This window comes from Sorex fumeus, unplaced genomic scaffold (assembly GCF_029834395.1).
Source record: "Sorex fumeus unplaced genomic scaffold, SorFum_2.1 ptg000063l, whole genome shotgun sequence".
NCBI classification, from domain to species: domain Eukaryota; kingdom Metazoa; phylum Chordata; class Mammalia; order Eulipotyphla; family Soricidae; genus Sorex; species Sorex fumeus.
In genome coordinates, this window is record NW_026606120.1 from 11737009 (window position 1) to 11764076 (window position 27068).

A 27068-nucleotide genomic window follows, 5' to 3' on the forward strand; every position below is an offset into this window, starting at 1 on the left:
TCACACATACACTCTCTCGCACACACATTTTTTCTCACACACTCACACATATTCTCTCTTACCCTCACACAATTTCACACCTCTCACACATTCTCTTTCACTCACATTCTCTCACACACGGGCTGGAGCAATAGCACAGTGGGTAGGGCATTTGCCTTGCACGCGGCAGACCCGGGTTTGATTCCTCCATCCCTCTCGGAGAGCCTGGTAAGCTCCCCGTGGCGTATTTGATATGCCAAACACAGTAGCAAGTTTCACAATGGAGATGTTACTAGTGCCCACTCGAGCAAATCAATGAACAACGGACGACGGTACTACAGTGCTACAGTGCTCTCACACACACTGTTACACACATTTTTTCTCTCACACAATTCTCTCACACACACACATTCTCTCACACACATTCTCTCACACACTCTTACACACATTTTTCTCACTCTCTTACACCATTCTCTTTCTCTTACACACACACACACACACACACACACACACACTCACTCACCATGGGTGCCAGAGGGAACCAGCACCCTCCTTTTAGAGGTGGAAGGTCAAGGTCAGTCAGAATCCCTCAGGGCCGCCCCTGATATACTAGACTTAAGAGCCTTGAGACCTGGGCTTGGATTGGGTTCTGCCCTTCCCAGTTTTGATCACTTCCTCAGTGAGGCGTGGCCACACCAAATGCTCTTTCTGCCATGCTCACTCTTCCTTTCATGAACCCCATGGGCCCTTCCATGACTGGTTTCCTGATAGACTTTGCTAGACTGCGGCAGAACTCAGCAGTCGGGTGAAAATACCCCAGTTTGACCCCCATGCCACATGGCCTTCGTGCACCGCCAGGAGTCCAAGGCCCCGGAGATCAGCTGGGTCTAAGCATTGAGATGTCCAGCCTGTCAAGAGGGGTTAACAGTGGGAGGATCCCCAGGCCCCAGAAGCACTGCTTGGGAGATTCCTCAAGATACAACACAAGACAGAAGGCTATGCTGAATGCTGAGCTCAAGATTCTAAAGGAAACCAATCACTCCAAGTCTGCCTTCACAGAGGAGTAGCTGGGTGGCCTCCCCAGCAGTCACAGTGAAGGCTGACCTGTGCTCCATCAGGGGCAGACTCACTCCCACCATCATAGGCCTGTTTCTGCTCCTCAGCTTCTGGTGTGCAGGAGATGTGCACCAGCCAGCGGGAGACCTGGCTGTGGGGTGCGCCCGCCAAAGGGTGATTGATGTCTCTATAACAGGCTAGCAAGAAAGCTGTCCTCAGTTCCAGAATGACCGAGGACAAGGTCTGACTCAATCTGGGGGAGAAGGTGATGATAATTCTAACTTCGCCAGGTCAGCTTCTGAGCATTCTGCCCTGCCCTTCCTGGCCAACAGTAACCACCAGCCCTGCCTCAGGCACTAGCACTTCTGAGCACTCCTGTGGCTCCTTTCAAGGCCTCTTCTACCACACATACACACACACACACACGACCCACTTTGTCTGGTGCAATGGGTGTCCCACGTGGGGCAGCAGTCAGCGGGAGAAAGTGTTGGCACAGAGCATGTGCGTTTTCACTTGGAACACGTGCCACACAGGCAGCTGGGAGGCCAGGGGCTCCAGCTCTGAGGAAACCCTTCCACCAGGTGGCAGGGTCTGTGTGTGAGGGAGGAGGAGAAGGCAGGAGGGCCTGGAGGCCATGGCTGAGCCGTGAAGTGCAGATGAATAGATGCTTCCAGAAGGCACTGTCACTGTCACTGTCCTCCCATTGTTCATCGATTTGCTCGAGTGGGTCCAATAACATTGTGAGACTAGTTACTGTGTTTGGCATATAGATATGTCATGGGGAGCTTGCCAGGCTTTGCCATGTGGGCGAGATACTTTCAGTAGTTTGCCAGGCTCTCCGAGAGGGGCGGAGGAATCGAACTCGGGTCGGCCATGTTGGCTGTGTGCAAGGCAAACGCTCTACCTGCTGTGCTATCACTCCAGCCCTCCAGAAAGCAGAAATTATGATTCACACGGCCCTGCTCTCCCACACAGCAAAGCCCAGCAGAGGGGCTGTGTTCCGAGCAGAGTGGTGGGTGAGCTGGCATCTGTGTCCCCCCCAGTGCCATTGAGCTCCTGTCACCACTGACCATATACATTTGCATATCAGCATGCGTGTCAGCAAATCCCCGAAGGAACAAGCCTTTCTCTTGGAAGTGGTGCAGTCAGCAGTGCTGACCTAAATTACGGCAGCCACAGTCCTCCACGTGTGGGAAGCACAGCTTGAACCAGGAACCTTTCCACTGATGTCATCATTTATTATTATTGTTATTATTATTATTATTATCATCAGCTTTTGGTTCACACTCAGCGGTGCACAGGGCTTACTCTTGGCGGTGCTCAGGGGACCATGCGAGGTACCAGGGATCGAACCTGGGTCGGCTGCATGCAAGGTAAATGTCCTACTTGCTATACAGTCACTCTAGTCCCTGAAATCATTGATTTAAAGAAGAAATTGCTGCGTTGTTCCGTAGTACGAGACAACACTTGCCCTGCATGTGTTGATTTCACAGGGAGCAATGAATTACATTTTAAAAAAGATAATAGTGAATCGCATCCAAAATTCGACTTTTATAAAACTCACAGAATCCTCAGATGTCCCAAGTGTGTTTCTAAGTGTCTATCTGCTGGGTTAGGCTATGTTTTTCATTTTGTCTAGTTTGGGGAGAACATCCAGCAGTGTTCGGGGGGCTTACTCCTGACTCTGTACTCAGCAAACTCTCCTGGCAGGGCTTGGGGACCATTGGGGGTGCTGGGAATCAAATCTGGGTCTGTCACATGCAAAGTAAAAGTTCTACCCACTATACTTTCTCTCTGGCCTCTGGGGATAATTATTTTATTCTGCCTTTGCCCTCTTAGCACCTCTGTTACTGAGATATATAGAGCCTCCCGCATGAGCTGGCTGGCACTCAGGGAGGCTAACAGCCCCCACCAGGCGTCTTGGAGCCAATTAGGCCGGGTTTGACTGAGCTTGTCAGGCAGCAGAGCTCTTGTGGGGTTGCTCGCCTTCAGGTCCCAAAGCTCCCTCGATGGCCCCGAGTGTTTTAGCCAAGCATGCTGTCCACTACATCCGCCTGCTTTGTTGAGTCAAACGTAGCAGCTGAACAGGGCTCTGACCCAGGGACCCGGGACAGTCCCAGGCTCAGCTGTCTTGAGAGACAGAGCCTCCTCTGCCACTGCCCCCACCCCTCCCCTTCCTTCCCCAGGCCCGTCCTGGCAGAACTCTCTGGTTTCCTGTGGACTAACCGAAGCGAGGGGCTCTCCCCACGCCCCTGTGCTTTGTCTCCCACAGCCTCTGACGCCCTCAGAACTGAGATGCCCTAACCCAGCTCCTGTCATTCTGTTTTGTTTTGCACACCCCCCCTCACCTCCACCCCTACCCAGTGATGCTTAGTACTTACTCCTGACTGTGCTCTGGGATCACTCCCGGTGTGCTGGGAGGGGAGGCAGAGGGAGACCGTCTGTGGTGCCAGGGATTGAGCCCAGTTTGGCTGGGTGCAAGTCCAGTGGCTTCCCTGCTGGACGGCTCCGGCCCTCAGCCCCAGCCACTCAGAGTCCCTGTAACTGTGCCCAACCGAGCCCTGCTCTTAGAGCCCTGCTCTTCCCCCCGCGGGGTGGGCCCAGGAACAGAAGTTGGGAAGAGCAGAGGGCTGCAGTGTGCCCCGCTGCAGTCAGGTGGGGATTGGGCTGGCCGCCTCGCTGCCTCCGGGGACACTTGTCCTAAGCCCACCCCACGCTGCCAGGACTCCATAGCCTCAGTTGTTGGGGAAAACAGTGGCCAGCATCCAACACACACAGCCGCGGGTCCTCTAGTCACAGCATTCCCAGGAGGGCCGCCCCACCCTGCACATATGGCCTGACCCACATCCCCCACCTCTGCCCACCCAGTACCCAGAAGGGACCCTGAGCCTGAGGGAGGGGAACAGCTGTCACACTCATCTGACTAGATCTAGATGGATAGAGGGTCAAAGTCTGCTTTGGGGGGCTAATGACCCACTTCAGCTTCCCTCCATTCTCCACCATTTTTACTTTGGGGGTCACACCTGGTGGGGCCCATAGGTGACCCCCGGCTCAGTGCAGGGGGTATCCAGCATAGAGCTTAGGGGCTCCGTTGTGCAAAGCATGTGTTCCCCCTCAGGTCTCCCCTTACCTGCTCCAGGACGTCCCAGGAGCACTGGGAATTAAGGTGTTCTGGCAGAGATGCTTCACCTGAGATTCAGTAAAAGCAAGTCTTGAGGACTGGGTACCAGACACACGTCCCTCTGCCCATTTCCCCTCAGCCTGAACAGCCCCCAGTGACTCCTCCACCCCCTCTGCCCGTCCACGCCTCCTCACCCTCACGGACCCCAACTCATCTTCTCTTTTCACTCTTTCTTTCCTTTGTTCTTCTTTCCTTTGTTTCTCTTTTTGTTTCTTCCTTCCTTTCCTCTTCCCATGCCCTCTCCCCTTCCCTCCCCTCCCCTCCTCTTTTTTCTCTTTTCTATGCTAGGGATTGAACTCAGGGTCTCCGGCATGCAGCAATGTGCACTTAGCATAACTTTTCATCCCTGGACGTGACACCCTCTAATTCGACTCTCCCAGGTCCTCCCACCCAGTATTATGACCCCAACACTGACTTCAAAGGCTCCTCCAGCTCGTGTTCAGGCTGTCCTGCCTAGCCTGGCGCATGGTGCGCTGTCCACACAGGGCGAGCAGGCAGTGTGCGCCCCACACCCGCCCCCCGCATCTGCACCGCTCAGCACTTGTCCTGTGTAGTCACGTCCTCACTGCCTGCAGCATCCATGTTCACAGGCGGCTGCATATGTCTGTCCCCAAGCTACACCCTGCAGGTGTCCGGGCAGTCCCCAAATACCATCACACTCACCAGTCACTGGCCCCACATAATGGCATCCCTTTGCAAAATCAAGAAGTTTCTAGAACCTTCTACTCAAGTGCAAACAAGGATAGTCAAAAAGTAAGGGAGGGGGATGCCCAGCCTCTGGGGTGGGGCTACCTAAGGACAGTGCAGAAGTACCAGGAGCCATTCCCAGTGACTCTCGTGAGCCAGGTGGATTAATGCTGGGGCTCCCAGGGTTGTGCTGCTCAGCCCAGCAGTGCCAGGGGGCCCATGTCCACCCAGGGGCTTTTAAGAGCCTGAGGAAGGAGAACCTTGAGCACAGTGGGAGGCCGGAGTCCATTCCCAAAGGCCACTTAGACACGGGGTGAAAGATGCTTGAACCCCAAGGGCAGAAGCTGCTGTGACTCTAGAGACATTTTACCATGAACTGGCACTTTTCTGACGCCCTCAGGAACGTGAGTGTGAGTGTGAGTGCTCATTCCCAGGACGTCCCCCCCAGCCACCTCACAGAAATCCTGGGAAAGACAGTTGGTCATGGCAAGGCCGGGGTGGCCCTGAGGAAAGGCTGGCAGTGTCCTTCATGGTGATCGCAGGGTCGACCCCTGTGGAGAGCTGGGCGGCCACAGCCTCTGGCTACCGAAGTAAAGCAGCTGTAAAGGACATAGCAACCACAGTCTCTGGGGAGAACAGATATGATGGGGTTGTGTGGGGGACTTGGGATGTTGTGTGGGTGGGGTCAGGAGTGTGGAAGTGTGCGGGTTGGTGTGAGGGATTTGGGGGTGATTTGTGGGGTCAGAAGTGGAGGGAGGTGGAGGTATGGGGGTATGGGAAGGAATGTTGGGGTGGGTGTTGTTTGTGGGTGTGGGGGGGAGTATGTGTCTGTGGGTGGGAAAAACGTGGGTGTGTGGAGAAGTGTATGTGGGTGTGTGGAATGTGTGTGGTGGGTGTTGGGGGGACTGTATGGGGAACGTTTGTGGATGTGGGGGTTGTGAGAGTGAGTGTAGGGGAGGAGTGTGTTGGGGAATAGTGGGCGAATGTGTATATGTGCATGTGTGTGTTGGTGTGTGTGGGTCTGTGTGGAATGTATGTGGGTATGTGGGAAGTGTGTGGAATGTCCTTGTGTGTGGGTGTGTGAAATGTGTGTGTGAGAGGGGTGTGAGAGAGTGTGGGAGATTGTGGGGAGTGTGCGTGTGGAATGTGTGTGTTAGTGTGTGGGTCTGTGTGGGATGTGTATAGGAGTGTATAGTGTGTGCACGTGTATGGGTATGTGAGAAGTGTGTGTGGAACATGTTTGTGTGTGGTTCTGTGTGGAATGTGTGTGTTGGTGTCAAATGTGTGTATGTGTGTGTAGTGTGCGAGCGTGTGTGGATATATGGAAGTGTGTGTGGAATATGTTTGTGTGCGGGTCTATGTGGAATGTGTGTGGGGGTGTGTGGAATGTGTGTGGGTGTGTGGAATGTGGGGGGTATGTGGGGGGTGTGTGTAGAATGTATATGTGTGTGGAATGTGTGTATGGGTGTGTGTGTGGAATGTGGGGGTATATGGAATGTGGTGTGTGGGGTACATTGGTGTATGAAGTGTGTGGGTGGGTGTAGAATGTATGTTGGGGTGTGTGTATGTGGGGGATGTGGGGTGTGCATGTGGGTCTGTGTGTGAATAAGCGTCTCTTCTAAGCATTGATCATGACCCCCCTGACCCTGTTCTCCGTACTGGGGGTGAAGGGAATGTGTGTCTTTGACAGACCCTGCTTCCTGCCTGGTCCCCTCCCCACTCTCCCCCATCTTCAGATGTCACCTCACTTCTGATTGCCCTTGCCCAGGACCTGTCAGAGGAAAGACCCTAGTGGCCCGCCAGGCCCCTTTAGGTCCCTGAGCCCACTCAGGGCTGTGGAGAGAGCCAGCACTGCCGAGGACAAAAACCTCGCACTGTCTCCCCACTATAAGCTTTCTCTCCAGTGAGTTTATGAGAGGGGAACACCCAAGGGGGACCCCCCCCATCCTGAGTAACCCTTCCCCCACTTGGCCTTGGGGGTCTCACAGGCTTCATGTGCAGAGCTGAGTCTTTCCAGGGGACGCTGCGGAAAATACTCCTTGGAGACAGGGGAGTTCCCTTAGGGGCACCCCAGTTCTCAACCTTGCCCCGTGTCCCCAGGCTGCCCGACTGTGCCCAGCTTCCCTTGTCTATCCAGGATGCTAACAGCAGCCGTGACACAGCCGACTGTCCCCTAATGTTGGTCATTGCCTATTTCCAGGTTTTCTGTGTCACCATGAGTATCTTCATGCATAGAGATTTTTGCTTATATTAGATTTGAGAGTAAAATTAGTGTTCAAAGAATATCCTGGGCCTTCATGGTCCCCACCTAAGACTGTTAAACTGCTTCCAAAAGACTTCCTCAGATTCATAACACTACCAAGGCCGGCTGACTACCGGTTCCAGAACGGTCTTGCCCACATAGACTGCTTTTCTCCATTTGGTTATTTTAGAGGCTTTCCATGGTATCTCAGTGCTGTCTTTCCTGTTTTCCTCCTTTTTAGCCAGGGTGGAGCTCAGCTTTTCAAATGGTTTGTTTTAAAGGTGTTCTGAGTTATAGTCACATGGGCTCTTTCCTCTCCACCCTGTTGGATCACAATAACTACTACTGATGATGACAATAACAGCATCTGCAAGAAGAATCGTCATTCCTTAGTCATAGAGTTGACAGCCATTTTGGTTTTTATTCTTATTGGTATTTTTGGGGGGGACCACACCCAGCAGTGCTCAGGGTATACACCTGGCTCTGCATTCAAGGATTGCTCGTGGTGGGCTCAGGGGACCCTATGAGGTGCCTGGGATTGAACCTGGGTTGGCTGCATACAAGGCAAGCCCCTATCTGCTATGCTGTCACTCCAGCCTCATAGTTCACAGACTGTTACAACCAGTGTCCAGGGTTAGTGGTCCAGTAGCAAGGCATTTTCTATCATTTATACACAGAACAGTTGAAACTCTGAAGTTGAAACTCATATTTGGCTTGAGAAATGAAGTCCATCAGAGCTAATGCAAATAACAAACACTGTGAAGAAAGTCTCTCTCTCTCTCTCCCCTCTCTCTTTCTCTCTCTCCTCTTTCTCTCTCTTTCTCCTCCAGCCCCACCCCCATCTCCTCAGCATGGCCTTATAGCTCTGATTCTCTGTTGGTGCCATCACTCTCTCTACAAACCATCCTTTATGCTTCTTAGATTGTACACGTGTGTGTGCATGTGCAGTGCCACATGGAACAGGGCTCATGTGTGAGGGGTCTATGCCCTGCCATTGAGCCACACGGTCACCCATTTTTACCAACAGCCACAGCCGACCAGAGCTGCAACCAGAATCTGCCTCCCTTTCCACTCTCACCTGGTTCTGTCCCTTAGCTCACCATTTCTGCATGGATTCCTTGCTCCCAGCCCATCCAATGGCCTCCTGCTAGGACTATCCTGGGCTGGGCTCAGGCTCAGGCACAGGCAGGGGAGCTGGGGCTGAAGGCAGACTCTCAGAAGGATGTGGAACGGGGAACAGAGAGGGTCCGTGAAATAGGTTTGTGGGTTTGCTTTGGTTTGGGGCCATAACTGGCTGTGCTAGGGTACTCCAGGATCTGTACTCAAGGATTCCTCCTCGCTCGGGAAACCATGCGGTGCCAGGGATCAAACCCAGGGCTTCAGCATATAAAGTTGATGCTCCAAGCGCACTTTCAGTCTCCTCTGTGCTGGTCCAGTGATTTTCTAAGGGTCGGGCTCAGCACACCAGCAGTGTTCAGAAGCCAGCAGAGACTTACCTGGTGGTTCGCAGAGGCCTTGAGCACCAGGGGTGGACCCAGGCCTCCCCCATGAGAGCTGTAGTCCTGTGAGCCTTCTCAGTCCCCAAAATAGATTCTTATTTTTCAGTTTTTTTATTTTTCAATGTTTTTAATCGAATCACTGTGAGATAGACCCTTACAAAGCTGTTTATGATTATGTTTCAGTCATAGAGTGTTCCAACACCCATCACTCCACCAGTGCACATTTCTCAGCACCAGTGTCCCCAATTTTTCTCCCATCACCCCCCACCCCCAGTCTGCCTTTATGACAGGCACCTCTCTTTCTCTCTCCTCTCTCTCTCCTCTCTCTCTCCTCTCTCTCTCTCTCCCTCTCTCTCTCTCCCTCTCTCTCTCTCTCTTGCTCTCTCTCCTGTTGGACATTGTGATTTGTAATATAGATACAGATAGGTTATCGTGCATATCCCTTTACCTACTTTTAACACTCAGTTCTTGTCCAGCATGATAATTTCCAACTATTGTCATACTGGTCTCTTCTCTATCTTACCTGCACTACCCGCCTCACACATTGTGGTAGATTCCAATCACTGACCAGTCCTCCTAGCCCTTGTTTTCCCTCGATCAAGATAGATTCTTTTTTAAAAAAAAGAAAGAAAGAAAGAAAGAAAGAAAGAAAGAAAGAAAGCAGGCACAGGTCCACAGAGATAGTACAGTGGGTAGGGCACTTTCCTTGCATATGACTGACCTGAATTTGATCCCCATTTGGTTCTCTGATCTGAGCCTTCCAGGACTGATTCCTGAGCACAGAGCCAGTAGTAAGCCCTGAGCTCTGCTGGGTCAGCTCAAAAAGAAAACAAACCCCCCAAAAAGAAAAAATAAAAAGAAATCATCAAAAATAAATTGGGGCTGGAACAATAGTACAGCAGGCAGGGCCTTTGCCTTGCACATGGCTGACCTGGGTTTGATCCCCAGCACTGCACCGGGTCCCCTGAGCTCTGCTAGGAGTGATCCCTGAGTACGGAGCCAGGAGCAAGCCCTGAGCACTGCTGGGTGTGACCCAAACACCAAATAATAACATAACAAAATATTAAATAAAGCAGCACTTGCTGAAGACTGTTCCCTATACACGGAGACTTCTAGAAGGAGGCAGGCAGAGAGGTGGGGCCTTCCCTCTGGGTCCCACCACCTCTCAATCATCCGTGACCTCCGTGGGGGATGCGGGGGAGGGTGTTGGGGCTGGGGGAGCCCCAATGCTGTGTCTGTCCACAGGTGCGGATCTGGGAGATCCCAGCGGGCGGCCTGAAGCGCAACATGACGGAGGCCATCCTGGAGCTGCACGGCCACAGCCGGCGTGTGGGGCTGGTCGAGTGGCACCCCACGGCCAACAACATTCTCTTCAGCGCGGGCTACGACTACAAGGTGTGCGGGCCAGGGGCATGGGAGGATGTGGGGGACAGCTCTGCTATTTCCACCCCCCCCCCCCATCGGGCCCACTACAGTGCTCACTCACCACATACAACACAGCTGCTTTTTAAAAATTATTATTATTTTTAGTTATTTTTGTTTCGCTTTACATTTTTGTTTGTGCTTTTGAGTTTTGGTTTTGGGCTACATCTGGCAATGCTCAGGGTTTGCTCCTGGCTCTGCACTCAGAAATTACTCCCTGCAGTGCCCCAGCGACCATATAGGATGCCAGGCATCAAACCCAGTGTCAGCCACATGAAAGTGCCCTCCCTGCTGCACTCTCTCTCCCTTCCTCTCCCCACCCCCACAGACACATTTTTGCTGCCTCCTTTGTTCTCACCATCTTGGAAGGGAAGGCACCTGCTTGGCCCACATTCCCTGCCTGGCTACTTCTTCCTTTCAGATTTTTTTTAGTTGGTGGGGCTGGAGCGATAGCACAGTGGGTAGGGCATTTGCCTTGTATGTGGCCGACCCAGGTTCGATTCCCTGCATCTCATGTGGTCCCCTGAACACCGCCAGGAGTAATAGTAATTCCTGAGTGCAGAGCCAGGAGTAACCCCTGTGCATTGCCAGGTGTGATCGAAAAAGTAGCACTGTGGCACTGTCTTCCCGTTGTTCATAGATTTGCTCGAGCAGGCCCAGTAACATCTCCATTGAGACTTGCTGTTACTGTCTTTGGCATACAGGTAGCTTGCCAGGCTTTGCCGTGCGGGTGAGATACTCTCGGTAGCTTGCCAGGCGCTCTGAGAGGAGCAGAGGAATCAAACCCGGCTTGGCCGGGTCAGCCGAGTGCAAGGCAAACACCCTACCACTGTGCTATTGCTCCAGCCCATTCAAAAAGTTAAAATAAAAAAAAAAAATTTTAAAAAGATTTTCTTTTATTGGGATCATGCCTGGTGATGCTCAGGAGACCAGGCAGCACACCAGGATGCTGACTCAGACCTGGGCATCAGATAGGAACTGGACCACTGGAGCCTCCAGCCAGACCACCCACCCTTCCCCTCCCTTCTGCACTGGGGACCTAGCCCAGGGCCTCACAACAGCAGGGCAAGGGAGTGCTCATCCTCTGAGCACCCCAGCCCAGCCCCAGGCCTCAGCAAATAGAGTGCTCACCCCCCTCACACATACAGGGCACGTGCTGCCTCCCCAGCCAGCTCCTCACCTCCCACTGAGGTTTCAACTAAACACAGGCACCCTCACATTTGCATTTCAGTGACATCACCCAGATCCTCATTTATTCTGAACCTAACATTGTTGAGAAAATACTTATTTTATGGGGCCAGAGCGAAAGTACAGTGGGAGGAGGATGCCGGCCTTGCATGTGGCTGACCCGGACTTTATCTCAGGCACCCCAGATGATCCCCCAACCACCCTCAGGAGAAATGCCCTGAGCATTGCCCCAAAACTAAAACAAAACAAAACAGTTAAAAAGTAAATAAAATTTTTGAAATATTTTAAATGTTTGCTTATCAGGGAACCTGGGGACATTGGCGGTGGGGTCCCTGAGTAATCCGGGAGCGATTCCTGAGCACAAAGCTGGGAGTCAGCCCTGAGCACCGCCAGGTGTGGCCCCCCAGACGACACGCAGAGAACCAGGAAAGCCCGCGCGGGCTCTGGAACACACGCGGGTGTGCCCGGGCGCCGAAGGCGGCGGCCTGAGCCTGTCCTCGGTGGCCCCGCAGGTCCTCATCTGGAACCTGGACGTGGGGGAGCCGGTGAAGATGATCGACTGCCACACGGATGTCATCCTCTGCATGTCCTTCAACACAGACGGCAGCCTGCTGGGCACCACGTGCAAGGACAAGAAGCTGCGGGTCATCGAGCCGCGCTCCGGCCGCGTGCTGCAGGTGAGGGGCCCCGCGGGGCTGCAGTGCAGGTGGGGTGGGGGGGGCAGGGAGGGGGCGGGGGGCGGGGGCGGGGCGAAGGCAGGGACAGGGGCAGGTGTGGCCCCGTAGGGTGCAGGCCGGGCAGGTGGGGGGGGGCGGGGGAAGGGGGTGGACAGGGTCAGGTGGGGCAGGGCAGGGGGCGGGCTGGGCAGAGGGTCCAGGGAGGGGGCGGGGTGGGGACAGGTGGGGCCAGGGAGGGAGGCCAGAGAGGGAGGCCAAGGCTGGTGGGGCCCTGGAAGGGAGTTGGGGCCTCTTAGCACCCAACCTGGAGAAAAAGGCAGCCCCAGCCACCGGCACCAGCCGTGCGTCCCAGACCCTCAGCTCCCAGGAACCTGACTTGTGGATGCGAGAACCTCAGTTCCCCTCTTGGCCCCTCCCTCCCCGTGCTCCTTCTCCCCAGAACCGACCTGGCATGTGAACCCCCTCAGCTCACCACGGTCCCAGCAGAAGGGGCTGTGGGTCAAGGCTGGGGGAGGGACCCTGGGCACCCAACCCGGCCCCCTCCTGGGTGACCATTGTGGACCGACTCCAGTTTTGGTTCTCGGCCTGCTGGTCTCAGCTGTGTCCCAGGGGGCCAGACAGGATCTGGGAGGAGTGAAGATTGCTGGGTGGACAATGGGGATGACTGTCCAGTGCCTCCTCTCTCCTGGACAGGACCCATGCCTGGCCTGCTTGGGTTTGTCATGGAGAAGACCCCAAAATTGTGAGGCTAGAAAATCATGGGCTGCTTCTTCACCTCCCGCCCCCCACACCCCTGAGTGCCCCTCGCTGCCAGCAGTCCCTTAGTTTTGCCCCCGTTTGCCCAGAGCACTTCGGGCATCCCACGGCTGCCTCTGTGGCGTCTGTGAAGGCCCTTGTGCTCCGATGGCTGGGATATGCCCCCCTCCTTCCCCTCTGGGGATGCCCACCAGGCCATTCTGCCTCCATCTGCAACCTCTCCCTGTGCTCATCTCTTGTTCACTTGGGCCGGGGGGGGGGGGGGGAGGCGGGCTGGGGGCTAGGACACAGCCGGCGGTGCTCTGGGGCTACTGGGCTCTGTGCTCAGGTCACTCCCCAGGGACCATCTGGGGCCATGGGCTCTGTTGCTGGCTTGAGGACTCTGAGAAGCTGCCTAGGCTTCCCCTGGGGAAACCTCCCATCTCAGGGTCCTTTGTTTAAAAGTCACATCCGGAGCGATAGCACAGCACAGTGGACAGGGCACTTTGCATGTGACTGACCCGGGTTCTATCCAAGCACCCCATATGGTCTCCTGAGCCCCACTGGGAGGGACCCCTGAATGCAGAGCCTGGGTGGCTCCAGTTGTGGCCCAGAAACAACAAAGAATCACACCTACCTCAACCCTTTCCGAGTAAGGAGGGTCAGGGCTGCCGAGGCGTGGACACAGGCTGCTGGTGTGGGGGTGGGGGAGGCAGTTTGGTGCCCCGACACCGCTGTCCCCTGCGTCTCTGGCCCTGGCTCACCAGCTCACTCTGTCCCTGGCAGGAGGCGAACTGCAAGAACCACAGGGTGAACCGGGTGGTGTTCCTGGGCACCATGAAGCGGCTGCTGACCACGGGCGTGTCCAGGTGGAACACCAGGCAGATCGCCCTCTGGGACCAGGTCAGCTGAGCAGCGTCCAGCAGGGCGTGGGGGGGGGTGGAGCCCTGGCTGGAGGCGGAAGGCGGTTGCTGTCCCTCCTGGCCAGCCGGACCCCTGCTGCTTCTGCCCACAGGAGGACCTGTCCATGCCCCTGACCGAGGAGGAGATTGACGGGCTCTCGGGCCTCCTGTTCCCATTCTACGATGCCGACACCCACATGCTCTACCTGGCTGGAAAGGTAGTGGGCAGCACCCCGGGCGTTCGTGTAACCACCCCCCCCACACACACACAAACAGAACTTAGACACACATACATATGCACACGGGCACACACACACTCAGACATAATACAAATGCATACACACAGGCTCTCAGACACACAGTTACACACAGACTTTTATGTACACACTCTCACACACAGATACACAATATACACACAGAGACAGACACTTATACACACAGTCAAACAAAGTCAAATAAAGACACTCGTATACAAGTCAGACACTCACACTTACTCATACACACAGAGACACAAAACAGACACACAGAGGGGCCAGAGTGATAGTACAATGGGTAAGGCATTTGTCTTGCATGCAGCCAACCCAGATTTGATCCCAGCATCCTACATGGTCCCCCAAGCACTACCAGGAGTAATTCTTGAGTCCCGAGCCAGGAGTAACCTTGAGCATGGCCGGGTGCAACCCAAAATGGAAAAAAAAAGTCAATATACAGACAAAGACACAGACACTGACACTCAGACACACAATACATGCAAATGCAATATACACATGGACACTCTCACACACTCATACAGACACACAATACGCACACAGAGACACAAACACACAGAGGTGATCATAGACACAAACATACATACATGAACACTCATGTACACACAGAGACATAGACATTCAGACACACAGATACAGGCACTCATACACATAGGATATCATAGACACACACATACACACACAAACACAGGAACAGACACAATGCACACATATATACACACAGACACTTGTGCACACAGACACAATGCACACATATATACACACAGACACTCATACACACAGACACAATGCACACATATATACATACAGAGATATAGATAATCATACACAGACACAATACACACAATCATAGACACATAGAAATAATTATAGACACACAGATATGAGACAATTATTGACACAGACATCATACATTTATATACTCATAGATAATCAGACACACACACATAGACATAGACACAGACACATGCATACATAGACAACACAGCCACACATGTATAGACATGCACACACATACAGACACACAAATATACAGACAGATACGTACATACCCATACACACTCAGACAGACATGTACACACATAGAAATACATATACACACATGTACATGATCATATACATGCATGGGCACTCCCAAAGACACACATAACACACATGGACATACACACTCACTGCCCCGTCACCTCCCCTGGGTCTTTCTGGGCCTCTCTAGTCTTTGACACCATGGACATGGGAGTTGGGGGGCTCCCTGCAGCAGAGCCTGAGGACCAGGGCCCCTCACTTCCCAACCACCCCCCACCAGCCCCATCTCTTGCTCCATCTCCCCTCTCTTTGCCCCAGGGAGATGGGAACATCCGGTACTACGAGATCAGCACGGAGAAGCCGTTCCTGAGTTACCTCATGGAGTTCCGCTCCCCAGCCCCACAGAAAGGCCTGGGTAAGGGCCAGCCTGGTGGGCAGGCTGCGGCCATGGGTTCCACCACCCCTGACAGAGGACCTGGCTCCGAAGATGCATGACAAGGCAGGACACCAATCCTTTGCCTGCCTGCTTCCGTCCCTGGCACTTCATGATCCCCTGAGCACCAGCCGGAGTGACCTCTGAGCACCCAGCCAGGAGTAGCCTCTGAGCATTTCTGGGTGTGGCCCCCAAACAAAAAGAAATGGGTGGGGGGGAGAGTAGGCAGGGAGGTCAGATGCTTCCTTGCACTGCTCCCCCTGGCACCACATGTGACCCCTGAGCCCCTCCAGCAGGGAGCCCTGAGTAGGATCAGCAGAGCCCAAACAGTGCTGGGCTAGGGAGGGAGGGAGGGAGAGAGAGAGGGGGGGGGGAGAAAGAGAGAGAGAGGGAGGGAAAGAGAGAGGGGGAGAGAGAGGAGAGAAGGAGAGGGAGAGAGAGAGAGAGGAGGGGGAGGAAGAGTACTTGTAACTTGCACCATGACCCCTGCCTGCTGCTCTCAGCCCACCTGTCCGGTTCTCTCACCTCTCACTCCCTGGGGCTCAGTGCTCCCTGCCACCCACAGTGCTCCCACCCCTCACTCCCCCACAGTGCTCTCACACCCTCACCTCCACAGTGCTCCCACCCTCACTCCCCCACAGTGCTCCCCCTCCCCCACAGTGCTCCCACCCTCTCTACACCACAGTGCATCCCCCTCCTCCCAGTGCTCCCACACCCTCACTCCCCCAATGCTGCTTCCTCCCACTCTGACTCAGGTTCTGACACTGGTGGTACGAGAATGAGCTGTCAGAGACCAAACCTCAGACTCTGGAAGGTCCCTGGAGCCTCTGCCACAGGCAGCTGGCCTGTGGTCAGCTCCCGGCGCACTCAGCTGGGAAGGCCAAGCCTGTCTCAGTGCTACCAAGCCCAGAGACTTGCCAGGGTGCCTGACCTGTCACCTCCTTCACCTGTCATCTCACCTCCCTGCTTGTCATCTCTGCACCAACAGGACAAATGCAGCCTGGACACCGGAGTTGGAGGCAGCGTGCGCAGAGGCGTGTGTGTGTGTGTGTGTGTGTGTGTAGGCCTGTGTGTATGCACACATGTGGATACACGAGCAGATCCATGTGTGTGTGTGTGTGTGTGTGTGTGTGCATGCAGACTCGTGTGTGTGTGCATGTGTGTGTATGCGCACACAGTCCCGTGTGAGTCGGTGTGTAGTGCGTGCTTGTAGGCCTGCAGACCCATGTGTATGCATGCAGACCCATGTATGTGTGCGTGTGTGTGGGGAGGGCATGTGCACACACGTGGGCCCGTGTATGTGTGTGTGAGTGCAGACTCATATCAGGCCCCTGTGTGTGTGTGTGTGTGTGTGTGTGTGTGTGTGTGTGTAATGATTACCTAAAACACAGCTCCTTGCCTGTCAAATGGGAAGAAACAAACTTGCCCCATTGAGCTATAGCCAGGCTTTGGGACCACGATGGAGCCTGAGATGTTGGGTTCAGTGTGTCTGTCGGGGGTTGGGGGTGGGGGAAGGGCAAGAAGTTGGAGTGGCCTGTCAGAGCCACTGTGGATTTCTCGGTCAGAGATAATGGTGTGAGGTGGGGCGAGAGGACAAACCCGGGCAAAGTTCCCAACAGAAGATCAGTGGGACCTGGAGATGGGGCCAGGGAGGAGCCAGGGTCTCTGCGTGCTCCCTCCACTCCTGGTGGCCACGATGGAATATGCCCCAAGGCCTGGGTTAGCCATGGACTTGGAGCATCACTCCTTGGGTCAGTCATACAGAGCCTGTGAATCAGAGAACAGGCCTCCCCACAGCCCCAAACCAGGAGTCCTTCCTTCCTTCCTTCCTTCCTTCCTTCCTTCCTTCCTTCCTTCCTTCCTTCCTCCTTCTCTTCCTTCCCTTTTCTTTTCCTCTCCTCCCTCCCTCCTTCCTTCCTCCCTCCCTCTCTTCCTTCCCTTCCTTTTCTTTTCCTCTCCTCCCTCCCTCCCTCCCTCCCTCCCTCCCTCCCTCCCTTCCTTCCTTCCTTCCTTCCTTCCTTCCTTCCTTCCTTCCTTCCTTCCTTCCACCCCACCCAGTAATGCTCAGGGGCTATTCCCTGTTCTGTGCTCAGGGGATCATGCGGTGTTGGGGACCGATCCTGCACATCCTGCAAACTATGCACTCCAGTCCCTGGGGTCTCCCTGGCCCTCAATTCACTTATTTCTGTAACTCCTTCAAGCTCTAAAAGGTCACAGTCATTTTCTTTATTTTGGGTGTATTGTTAGGCGCTGTGGCTCCAGAGCTCACAATTATGGTGCCGGGATTGCCACTGGCAGTGCCCAGGTGCCCCCTTGCCAGTGTAGAGTGGCACCAAGATTGGAACCCAGGCCTCTCACGGCATCTACCTCCGAGTCACACCCCAGGCCCCTTGCACAGTCCGAGGTGCCCTGGCCCAAGCAGCAAATCAGAGAAATGACCATCTGAGTCCCAGGCCAGCTGCAGAAGCCCTGAGTCCACCCGCCCCATAAACTCAGGGGACCGCTGGGGGGTTCCCGAGCCCCCTGGAGCTATGTGCCTGCCTCTCCGCAGGGGTCATGCCCAAGCACGGGCTGGACGTGTCGGCCTGCGAGGTGTTCCGCTTCTACAAGCTGGTGACTCTCAAGGGCCTGATCGAGCCCATCTCCATGATCGTGCCCCGGCGGGTGAGTGCGGCCAAGCCCAGCGGCCTCCCAGGCGCCCCGAGGGAGGCCATGGGCCCACTTGGGCGGGGTGGAGAAACAGGACAAGGATTAAGGTGGTTACTTTGTATGTAGCCAACCCAAGTTTAGTCCCAAGCACTGCAGATGATTCCCCAAACCTGGCTGGAAGTGATCCCTGAGCACAGAGTCGGGAGTAAGCCCTGAACACCACTGAGTGTGCCCTACCCATGACCCCCACAAAAAAAAAAGGAAAAAAGACTTGGGGTGGCCCTGGGGAGTTTGGGGGATCCCAGTGAGTGCAAAGCTCGGAGGCCACCAGACCACAGGGAGGGGCCCACTGGGAGGGGCTCTCGGAGGCGTCCTCACCCGCCATCGGTTCCCAACTCTGCCCCACCACTGCAGTCTGACTCGTACCAGGAAGATATTTACCCCATGACGCCTGGCACGGAGCCCGCGCTGACCCCCGACGAGTGGCTGGGTGGCATCAACCGAGGTACATCGGAGTGGGTGGGACTGGGTAGGCCGAGCCCTTGGCCCGCTCCCGGCCGTCCTCCCAGCCTCATGTCTGACCCCTGACCCTGGCAGTGTCCAGCCTGCTCCTGGACAGCTCAGCGGGCGGGCATACCCACCTCCCTCCCTGCCCCGTGTCCCCCTGCAGATCCCGTGCTGATGTCCTTGAAAGAAGGTTACAAGAAGTCTCCCAGAGTGACATTCAAGGGCCCCATCAGGGAGAAGAAGAGTGTGGTGGTGAACGGGATAGATTTGCTGGAGAACGTCCCGCCCAGGACGGAGAATGAGGTGAGGGACCCCATTACTGCCGCAGGCCCTGCAGCCAGCCAGCTCCTTTCCGGGCATTTTCTTCTTTTGGTGCCAAATACCATCTGGAGGTCATAGGGTCATGGGGGGACCCTGCTATGGGGGGTGGGGGGCGCCATAGCCTCTGAGCCAGGAAGAAGTGCTGGTTGGGCCCCTCCCCAGGCCTCAGAACCACCAACTCTGCAGTGATGTCTCCTCAGGGCTCTGTCCCATCGCCAGCCACTGCGTCTCCCCCCCCCCCCCCCCTTGCGGCCTGGCCTTCCTCCCTGGCTGGTGGCCGGCTGCACTTCCTGTTTTTGTGGAAGAGACGACGGGGTGTTTGTGGAAGTACTCCCTGTTCCCTGTGAAGGGAGCCGCTCCATCAGGGGTGTCCACAGTTCCGCCTTGGTCATGGTCCCCAGGGTCTTCCTCAGCCATCCCCTCAGCCCTGGTGCTCCTCAGCTCAGCCAACTTGCCACTGTGCAAGGGTCTGGGTGCTTGCTGCTGGGGGCCTCGCCCTGAGCCTACCAGCTCCAGCCCTCCGCTTTCCTCAGTTTGTTTCCTTGTGGTTCACGGGGACCGGAAGTTTCAGAGCATTAGCGGTCATTCCGGAGTGTCAGGCACTTTCCTGGCTTCAAGTAAACGCCCGAAGAGGCTCACTGCATTAGAAAGTCACCTGCTGTCAGATAGAAACTGCTGCCGGTCCCGGTCCTACTGCTTCTGCACACGCCTCGGGCTCAGAGCCTCCTGGGAATGTGGAGTGTAACTTGTCAGCCTAGAGCCAGAGCACAAAGGGTGGGGGTCTTGCCTTCCACACGACCCACTCAGGTTTGATCCCCAGCACCCCATGTGGTCCCCTGAGCCCATCAGGAGAGATCACAAGGCAGAGCCAGGGTTTAGTCCTGAGTACTGTCCCCAGGTGGAACAAAAACTGCCAGCCAATGGGGGCTGGACAGGCCCAGTCAGTGCTTGTTTCACATGTGAGTGACCTGGGATCGATCGATCCCCAACACCTATGGTCCCCCCTGAGCACAGAGCCAGGAGTCTGGGCAGGTCAGTGGCTAGTCAGCCATCAGCCAAGGGCAGAGTGACTGCAGAAGTCCCTGTCCATGTCCATAGCTGTTGTGGGACTCGCTCCTCCCGGGGGCTGGTCTGCAGCCTCTCAGGGCCTCCCTCCTGCTCGTGTGTGTGTATGTGTGTGTGTGTGTGTGTGTGTGTGTGTGTGTGTGTGTGTGACACCTGGCAATGCACAGGGCTTACTGCTGGCTCTGCACTCAGAAATTACTCCTGGTGGTGCTCAGGGGACCATATGGGATGCTGGGAATTGAACCCAGGTCAACTACTTGCAAGGCAAATGCCCTACCCGCTGTGCTATCGCTCCAGCCCCCCTCCTGTCCTTTGACTCTCTTGGAAGCACCTTGGGCGCAGCAGCCGGCCTCTGTGTGAGTGCACAGGAGAGCCCAGGGGGAGACCAGGCAGCTGGAGCTGGAAGATCTAGGTCCATGCTACCACCTCACAGTACTGGAGCACTACTCAGGGCAACCTGTGCGGAGACCCTGGGAAAGGCCCCCAGCACCACTGGGCATGGCCCCCAAACGAAACGGAAGGAGCCACAGACATCTTGCTCCAGCTGGAGCAAGTTATTACGTTCAGCCTTGTTTTGCTTTGGTTTGGGGGTCACCCCGCGTGCTGCTCAGGGCTCTTTCCTGCGCTCAGTGCTGGGGGTAGAGCCAGGTTTGGCTGTGTGCAAGGCGAGCGCTTTCTGCTCCCCACCACCACCCCGGTCTCCCTCTGGGGGGAGCACAGAACATCCCCCTGAAAGATCATCTTTGAGGCTTCTTGTACCAGCTCACAATGATCAGTATTATCCACAGCAGGAAGACTATTTTCCTCCTGCGGGGCCGCACAGACGAGGAGAAGCCTCTCTGCCATACAATGCGCATTTGTCACCTTATCAAGAAATATTCAAATTTCTGGGGCTGGATAAAATGATGGGATAAATGGGATTTGATCCCCAAGAAGCGGAGTTGAAGGAGTGAGCAGGAACAGAGATGGGTCAGCAGGTACCCGTGCCTGGCCAGGCTGGGTGATGGCCCCTTGGAGATCTAGGCTGCTGTTCTTTCTAGTTTGGAATGTTTTGTATTTCCCATTTATAAAGAAAAAAATTGGAGCTGAGTGATGACACAGCAGAGAGGGCACTTGCCTTGCACGTGACCCACCTGGGTTCGATCCCTGACATCCCATAGAGTCCCTCCAACCCCGCGCCAGGAGCGATCCTCGAATACAGAGCCAGGAGTCAACCCTGAGCACCACCCGGTGTGGTCCCCAAACAAACAAAATAATAAAAACAAAAGGAACAGGAAAGGTTGCTGAGTTGTGTGCCAGCAGGGACGGGGCAGCTGCGAGTCAGCCGACCTTCATGCAGCTGTGACTCGCCTCTGCCGTCAGGGCTCAGAAGCCGGGTGGTGGGGAACCACTCAAGGCCTCTGAGCGGACAGCACAAGGCCACATCCTCACAACTCCTCCCTGGCTGGCTGCCGTCACCTGCACTTTCCACCATCACAGCAGATGGGAGCGACCCGGAGAAAGCGGGTGTGGAGAGGGCCCGCGTGGTGTGGGAGAGTGGACAGGCCGAGGAGGGAACCAGCTGCAGGAGCTCTACACAGAGCTGCACCACACGGGAAGCCAGAGGCACTTGCAGGCTGGAATTGCACCGCAATAAAGCGTCCTTTCTGTTTTCTTCCCCTTCCCTCCCCTTGTCCCGCCCATGCAGTGACAGGGCCGTGTACAGCCTTTGGTGCTCACAGCTCTCAGCTGCAGTTCCTCATATACTCCAGGCTGTGCTGGCTGGCGATCACACCTCTTGAACACACACCCTTCCTTACAAGGCATGCACTTTTGCCCCTGAGTCATCCTCTCGACTGGTTATATTTTGGGGTTTGAGATTATACCCGGCAGTGCTCAGGGCTTCCTCCTGACTCAGCACTCAGGGATCACTCCTGGCAGGGCTTGGGAGACCATATGGGGTGCTGGAGATGGAACCCAGGACAGCTTCATGCAAGGCAGGTAGGTGCCTTACCGTTGGGCTCTCTGGCCCCTCCCTCCTTCCCTCCTCTCTCTTTCTTTCTTTTACTCCCTTTCTCTCTCACTTTTACTCCCTTTCTCTTTCCTTCCTTCCTTTCTCTCTGTCTTCCTTTTTTCTCCCTCCTTCCCTCCCTCCCTATCTCCATTCCTCCCTCCTTCCCTTCCTTCTTTCCTTCCTTCCTTCCTTCCTTCCTTCCTTCCTTCCTTCCCTCCTTCCTCAACAAAAGCTAACTAAAAATACATTGCAAAGAGATTTTGGTGACCTGAAAACCCCCAAATTGTGTAGAATCATTTATTTTAGGAGCAAATAGCATGTCATCCTTCTGAGCAGATCAGATCAGGATTGGTTTGTTGGCTAATTAATTCTTTTAAAAAAAAAAGTAAGTTAAGGGGTTATTAAAAACAACATATTCATTCTTTGAGAATGTACTTCAGGGCCGGAATTATAGTACAGTGGGCAGGGCGTTTGCCTTGCATGCAGTCGACCCAGGTTCAATCCCTGGCAGCCCATATGGTCCCCCAAGCACCGCTAGGAGTAATTCCTGAGTGCAGAGCCAGGAGTAAGCTCTGAGCATCACCGGGTGTGACCCAAAAAGGAAAAAAAAAAAAGACTTGTACTTCATTTTTTTAAAAATGAGATTGTTGCATTTATTGTACTTATTTTGAGATAATTGTAGATTCACCTTCAATTTTAAGATACAGTAGAGATACTTGTAGCCGCTCCACACTTTCCTCTAGCAGCAAATCTACATAGAAATCTGTAGCAGTAGCAGGACCAGAGCAAGTAGGGTGCTTGCCTTGCATGTGGCCAGCAGGGGTTCAACCCCCAGGACCCCATATGGCTCACTCAGGAGTGACCCCTGAGCCAGAGTCAGGAGTAAGACAGGAATAAGATAGCCGGTATGGCCCAAACAACAAAACGTTATAGTAGTAACTATTGATATTGACATGGTCAAGATGCCGAAAATTCCAGTCACACAATGATTTCTCCTGTTTCCCTTAATGCTTTTGTAAAAAAATCTTTTCCACTTACAATATAAAACATGGAGCAGAAGAGATAGTTCAGAGGTTAAGGCACTTGTCTTGCATGAGGCTGACCCTAGGACCATTCCCAGCACCACATTTGGTCCCCGGTGCAGTGCCAGGAGTGATCCCTGAGCTCAGATACAGGAGTCAGGTGATCACTGCCAGGTATATCCTCCTATCCCATCCAAAAACAATGATAAAATACAAAATATTTGGGTCAGAGTGATAGTACAATAGACCAGGCACTTACTTCGCTTGCAGCCAACCTTGATTCAATCACTAGCATCCCATATGGTCACTGAGCTCCAACAGGAGTGATCCTTGAGTTCAGAGCCAAGGAATAAGGCTTGGGCACAGCTGGGTGTGACACAAAAACAAAAACAAAACAAAACTTGTACATTCAGCCTCAGAAGGTGGCTCCAGAGGCACTCGAGCATGTGCTGAACATGTGTGAAGCCCGAGATCTGCCTCTACATCACAGGCCATGGCAGCATCACAAGGATAGATTCTGGGTCCCGAGCACTGCTGGGTGTGTCCCCTTTTAAGAAAACATTTTTAGGGCCAGAGAGATGGTACAGTGGGTAGAGCACTTGCCTTGCACCCACCTTACCTGGGTTCAATCATCAGCATCCTACATGGTCTCCTGAGCACCACCCAGAGTAATTTCTGAGTGCAGAGCCAGGAGTAACCCCTGAGTATCATCAGGTGTGAGCCCCTCCCCTCCAATATCATTTTTAGGGCAAGAGAACCATTTCTCCATGGGCAGGGGGTGCTTGCCTTGCATTTGGCTGACTCAGGTTTGATCCTTGGCACCTTCTATAGTTCCTTATACACTGTCAGGAATGATCCCTGAGTGCAGTGCCAGGAATAAGCCCTGAGAGCTGCCAGGTCAAAAGCAAAATAAAATAAAATTTAAAATAATCATTTTTTAAAGCCAGAGCTTTGGCTCATTAGTCTGGGCATATGCTTTGCACCCAGGCCCCTGGTTCCCATCCTTGGCAGCATGCTTCCAGAGCACTGCTGGGTATGGTCCCCAAAACCAAAATGATAATAATACTTTGGGGTTTGGGCTGGAGCAATAGCACAGAGGGTAGGGTGCTTGCCTTGCACGCGGCTGACACAGCCAACTCGAGTTCGATTCCTCTGCCCCTCTTGGAGAGCCCAGCAAAGCCTGGCAAGCTCCCTCTGGCGTATTCAATATGCCAAAAACAGTAACAACAAGTTTCACAATGGAGAAATTACTGGGCCTACTCGAGCAAATCGGTGAACAATGGGAAGACAGTCCTACAGTGCTACTTTGGGGTTTGTTTTGGTGTGCTCAAAAATCTTTCCTGGCAGGGCTAGGGGAACCATATGGGGCACCAGGAATTGAACCCAGTTCGGCTGTGTGCATGGCGGTTGCCCTCCCGCTGAGCTAACCCTCCAGCCACATCGTTATCACTAAAATGAATAAGTCCATCACTTAGCAGAGTCCAATGCAGGACCGAGACCTCCTCCTCGAGACTGTTAGCTGTGTTGACTGTGTCTTTCTCACATGCATCCTACTTCATCTCGAGTGCCCACTTCCAGTTTCTTTTAGGTGGAAAAAGAATTTAAAGTCAATCTGAAAAGAATGCAGTATTATTTTCAAAGGTATTGTGTGTTTTCCAAAGACAGGTTATATGGAATAACACCTACTTGTGGGAAAATTCATCCTTTGCAGTGGATAATACCCTCAAGTATAGGAACTCAAAAGTTTTGTTTTGCTGGTGTGGGGAACCCCTGCTCAGTGCAAGCTTCACACTTCCCTGTGACCTGTCAGCTCAAGGCTGTGTTCAGGGGTCTCTCCCAGTGGTATTTGGGGGACCATTTGCTGAGAGGTGGGAGCCGGCCACCTGCATGTGAAGCCTGAGCATCTCCTAGGCTCCCAGACTTGTGAATGTTGCCAGTTGAGTAAGCACTCGAGCACCATCAAGACCGAGAAGCATCTCCAATCCTCCAGAATTCCATCATCCACACCGAGTCCAGATGCCACTCCTTTAGCTCGGAGTTGAATTCTCTGAGTTCTTAGACAAATGGCAACCCGCTTCATGCTCCTCCTGATCGTTTTAAACAATGCATTACAAGAACACACGCGATCTGTGGTGGAAGTTTCAGCACAAGCTCCCGGCTTGCTGCTAAAGGCAGTGGTGAGGGAAGCAGAGGGTCAGGGGGTGCTGCTGGCTTCCAGAATGCAGTTTTGTGGGTAAGATGTGAATGGGCCAGAGAGATCATACCGCAGGGAGGGTGTTTGCCTTGCATGAGACTGACTGTAGGGTCCCTCACTACCACCAGGAGTGATTCCTGAGTGCAGAGCCAGGAGGAAGCCCCAAGTCTCGCCGGGTGGCCCCCAAACAAAGCACAACAAAGAGCTATGGGGAGCCTCCTGATCCATTGAGCCCTTGGGAGAGGTGTGGAGTGGCCTGTCCACCCTGTGAACCCCTGCTCAGTGCAAACTCCACACTTCCCTGTGGCCTGTCAGCTCAAAGCTGGGCCCAGGACTGGAGCGATAGCATGCAGTTCAATTCCCAGCATCCCATATGGTCCCCCGAGCACCGCCAGGAGTAATTCCTGAGTGCAGATCCAGGAGTAATCCCTGAGCATCACCAGGTGTGACCCAAAGAGGAACGAAAAAAAAAAAATAAAGCTGGATCCATCCTGGATCCTTCAGCGTCTTCCCTGAGGAGGCAACGCATTCTGGGAAGGTTCCATCAGGAATAATCAACGGTCAAGAAAGGACTAGATCCAGATCCCTGGAAGGGTCAGCTTGGGATAGTTGGGGAACTGGGAACTGCCCTGAGTGGACTTTTGTCTTTTTTGATGGTCCCGAGTCACTGCCGTGGCCCATCTGGAGCTGGGCGTGGAGGAGGGAGAGCCACCGGGGAGAGAGAGGCTGGGCAGGGGGCGTCCTGGTACCACTCACCCTCTCACCTGCTCGCCCCTCCCCTCCTCTCTGTGCACCTCAGCTCCTCCGAATGTTCTTCCGGCAGCAGGACGAGATCCGGCGGCTGAAGGAGGAGCTGAACCAGAAGGAGGTTCGGATCCGGCAGCTCCAGCTGGAGCTGAAGAACTTGCGCAACAACCCCAAGAGCTGCTAGCTCGGCCCCCGCTCTCCACCCCGGCCCTCACTTCCCTCAGCCTGGCCTGGAACTGGGGACGGCCCCGAGGACCCTCCCTGCCACCCCCAGCCCAGCGCCTCTGCCTCGCCCAGCGCCACCTCCAGAGCCTCGGCAGCCCGGGCTGGGACCACGCCGCGGCTGGCAGGGGGAACACGGCGGCCAGGATCTCAGGAGACTTAGAACTTGCACTTCTCCCCCGGCAGGGGCTGCAGGACAAGGCAGCCCTCCCCAGCTGGGGTCCTGCTGTCCCGCCTCACCCTGGGGGGTGTGCAGCCCGGCCCCCTCATCCCACCCCTCTTGTCTTCAGGGAATTGCTCGCCAAGGCCATAATCCCCGACCCTCGTTCCTGTGAGTCTCTCCAAAGCTCTTGCCTTCCCTCACTCCCTGTTTCCCTCCCGAGGCAGGCAGGGTGGACGAGTGTCCACCACCCACGCAAATGACAGAACTGAAGGTTGCCATGGGGACGTGCCAGGTCACTCAGCAGGTCGACGGCGGGACCTGGGTCAGCACCCGGGGCGTTCGGACCCTAGGCAAGGCCCTTGCCCTGCAGCAACCAGATGTCAGTCCCGAGGGAGCCCCCGTGCGCTCGTGGAGAAAGAGCAGACCCCCACATCTGCCCAGATAGGCCCGTGTGTCCGGGGGAGGCCTCCACACTCTTGTCCCTCACCCAGCCCCTCCTGGCCCCGCCGCTGTCCCGGCGTCCATCTGAGATGAGGCCTTCCCTGCGGAGGCGGAGGCTGAGCAGGTGGAGGCCGCCGGGCTCCATCCTCCTGGGGCGCCACCGCCACCGCCCTCAGCCGCTTTCTGCCTTACGCGTGCAGGCGGGACCACAGCCCTGGCGGCCAGAGCACTTTAACGTTTACAGGTTTCCCGGTGTGGGGGTCTCCGGTCACCTGGTACCTTGTACCTGCCTGCAGGAGGGGGGCGCGGGCGGGTGCCTGGGGCGCAGACTCCCGGCCCCCACGTTTCATTCAGTCTCGACTCATTCTTTAGTTTCCTCCTTCATAACCTACCATATTCCCGGGACAGTCACAGCTGCAGGGCGCAGGGACGGAGCTCCGGTCTGGGGTCA

The 27068-nt window shown here is 54.8% G+C and overlaps 1 protein-coding gene across 2 annotated transcripts in view; it reads left to right on the forward strand.

Annotated features, from left to right (window-relative positions):
• The window catches only part of CORO2B (coronin 2B), a 133196-nt gene extending 107129 nt beyond the window's left edge, over nt 1–26067 (forward strand). The window contains exons 4-12 of one of the 2 annotated variants that reach the window (XM_056126804.1): nt 9890–10039; nt 11767–11931; nt 13453–13569; nt 13682–13786; nt 15179–15275; nt 17845–17957; nt 18357–18447; nt 18613–18752; nt 25844–26066. In XM_056126804.1, the coding sequence (XP_055982779.1) occupies nt 9890–10039; nt 11767–11931; nt 13453–13569; nt 13682–13786; nt 15179–15275; nt 17845–17957; nt 18357–18447; nt 18613–18752; nt 25844–25975 (1110 nt within the window). In that variant the 3' untranslated portion in view covers nt 25976–26066. Of the gene's footprint in view, nt 1–9889; nt 10040–11766; nt 11932–13452; nt 13570–13681; nt 13787–15178; nt 15276–17844; nt 17958–18356; nt 18448–18612; nt 18753–25843 lie in introns of both variants that reach the window. The other variant, XM_056126805.1, reaches the window with a different exon arrangement.
• Nucleotides 26068–27068: the final 1001 nt, after the last annotated feature.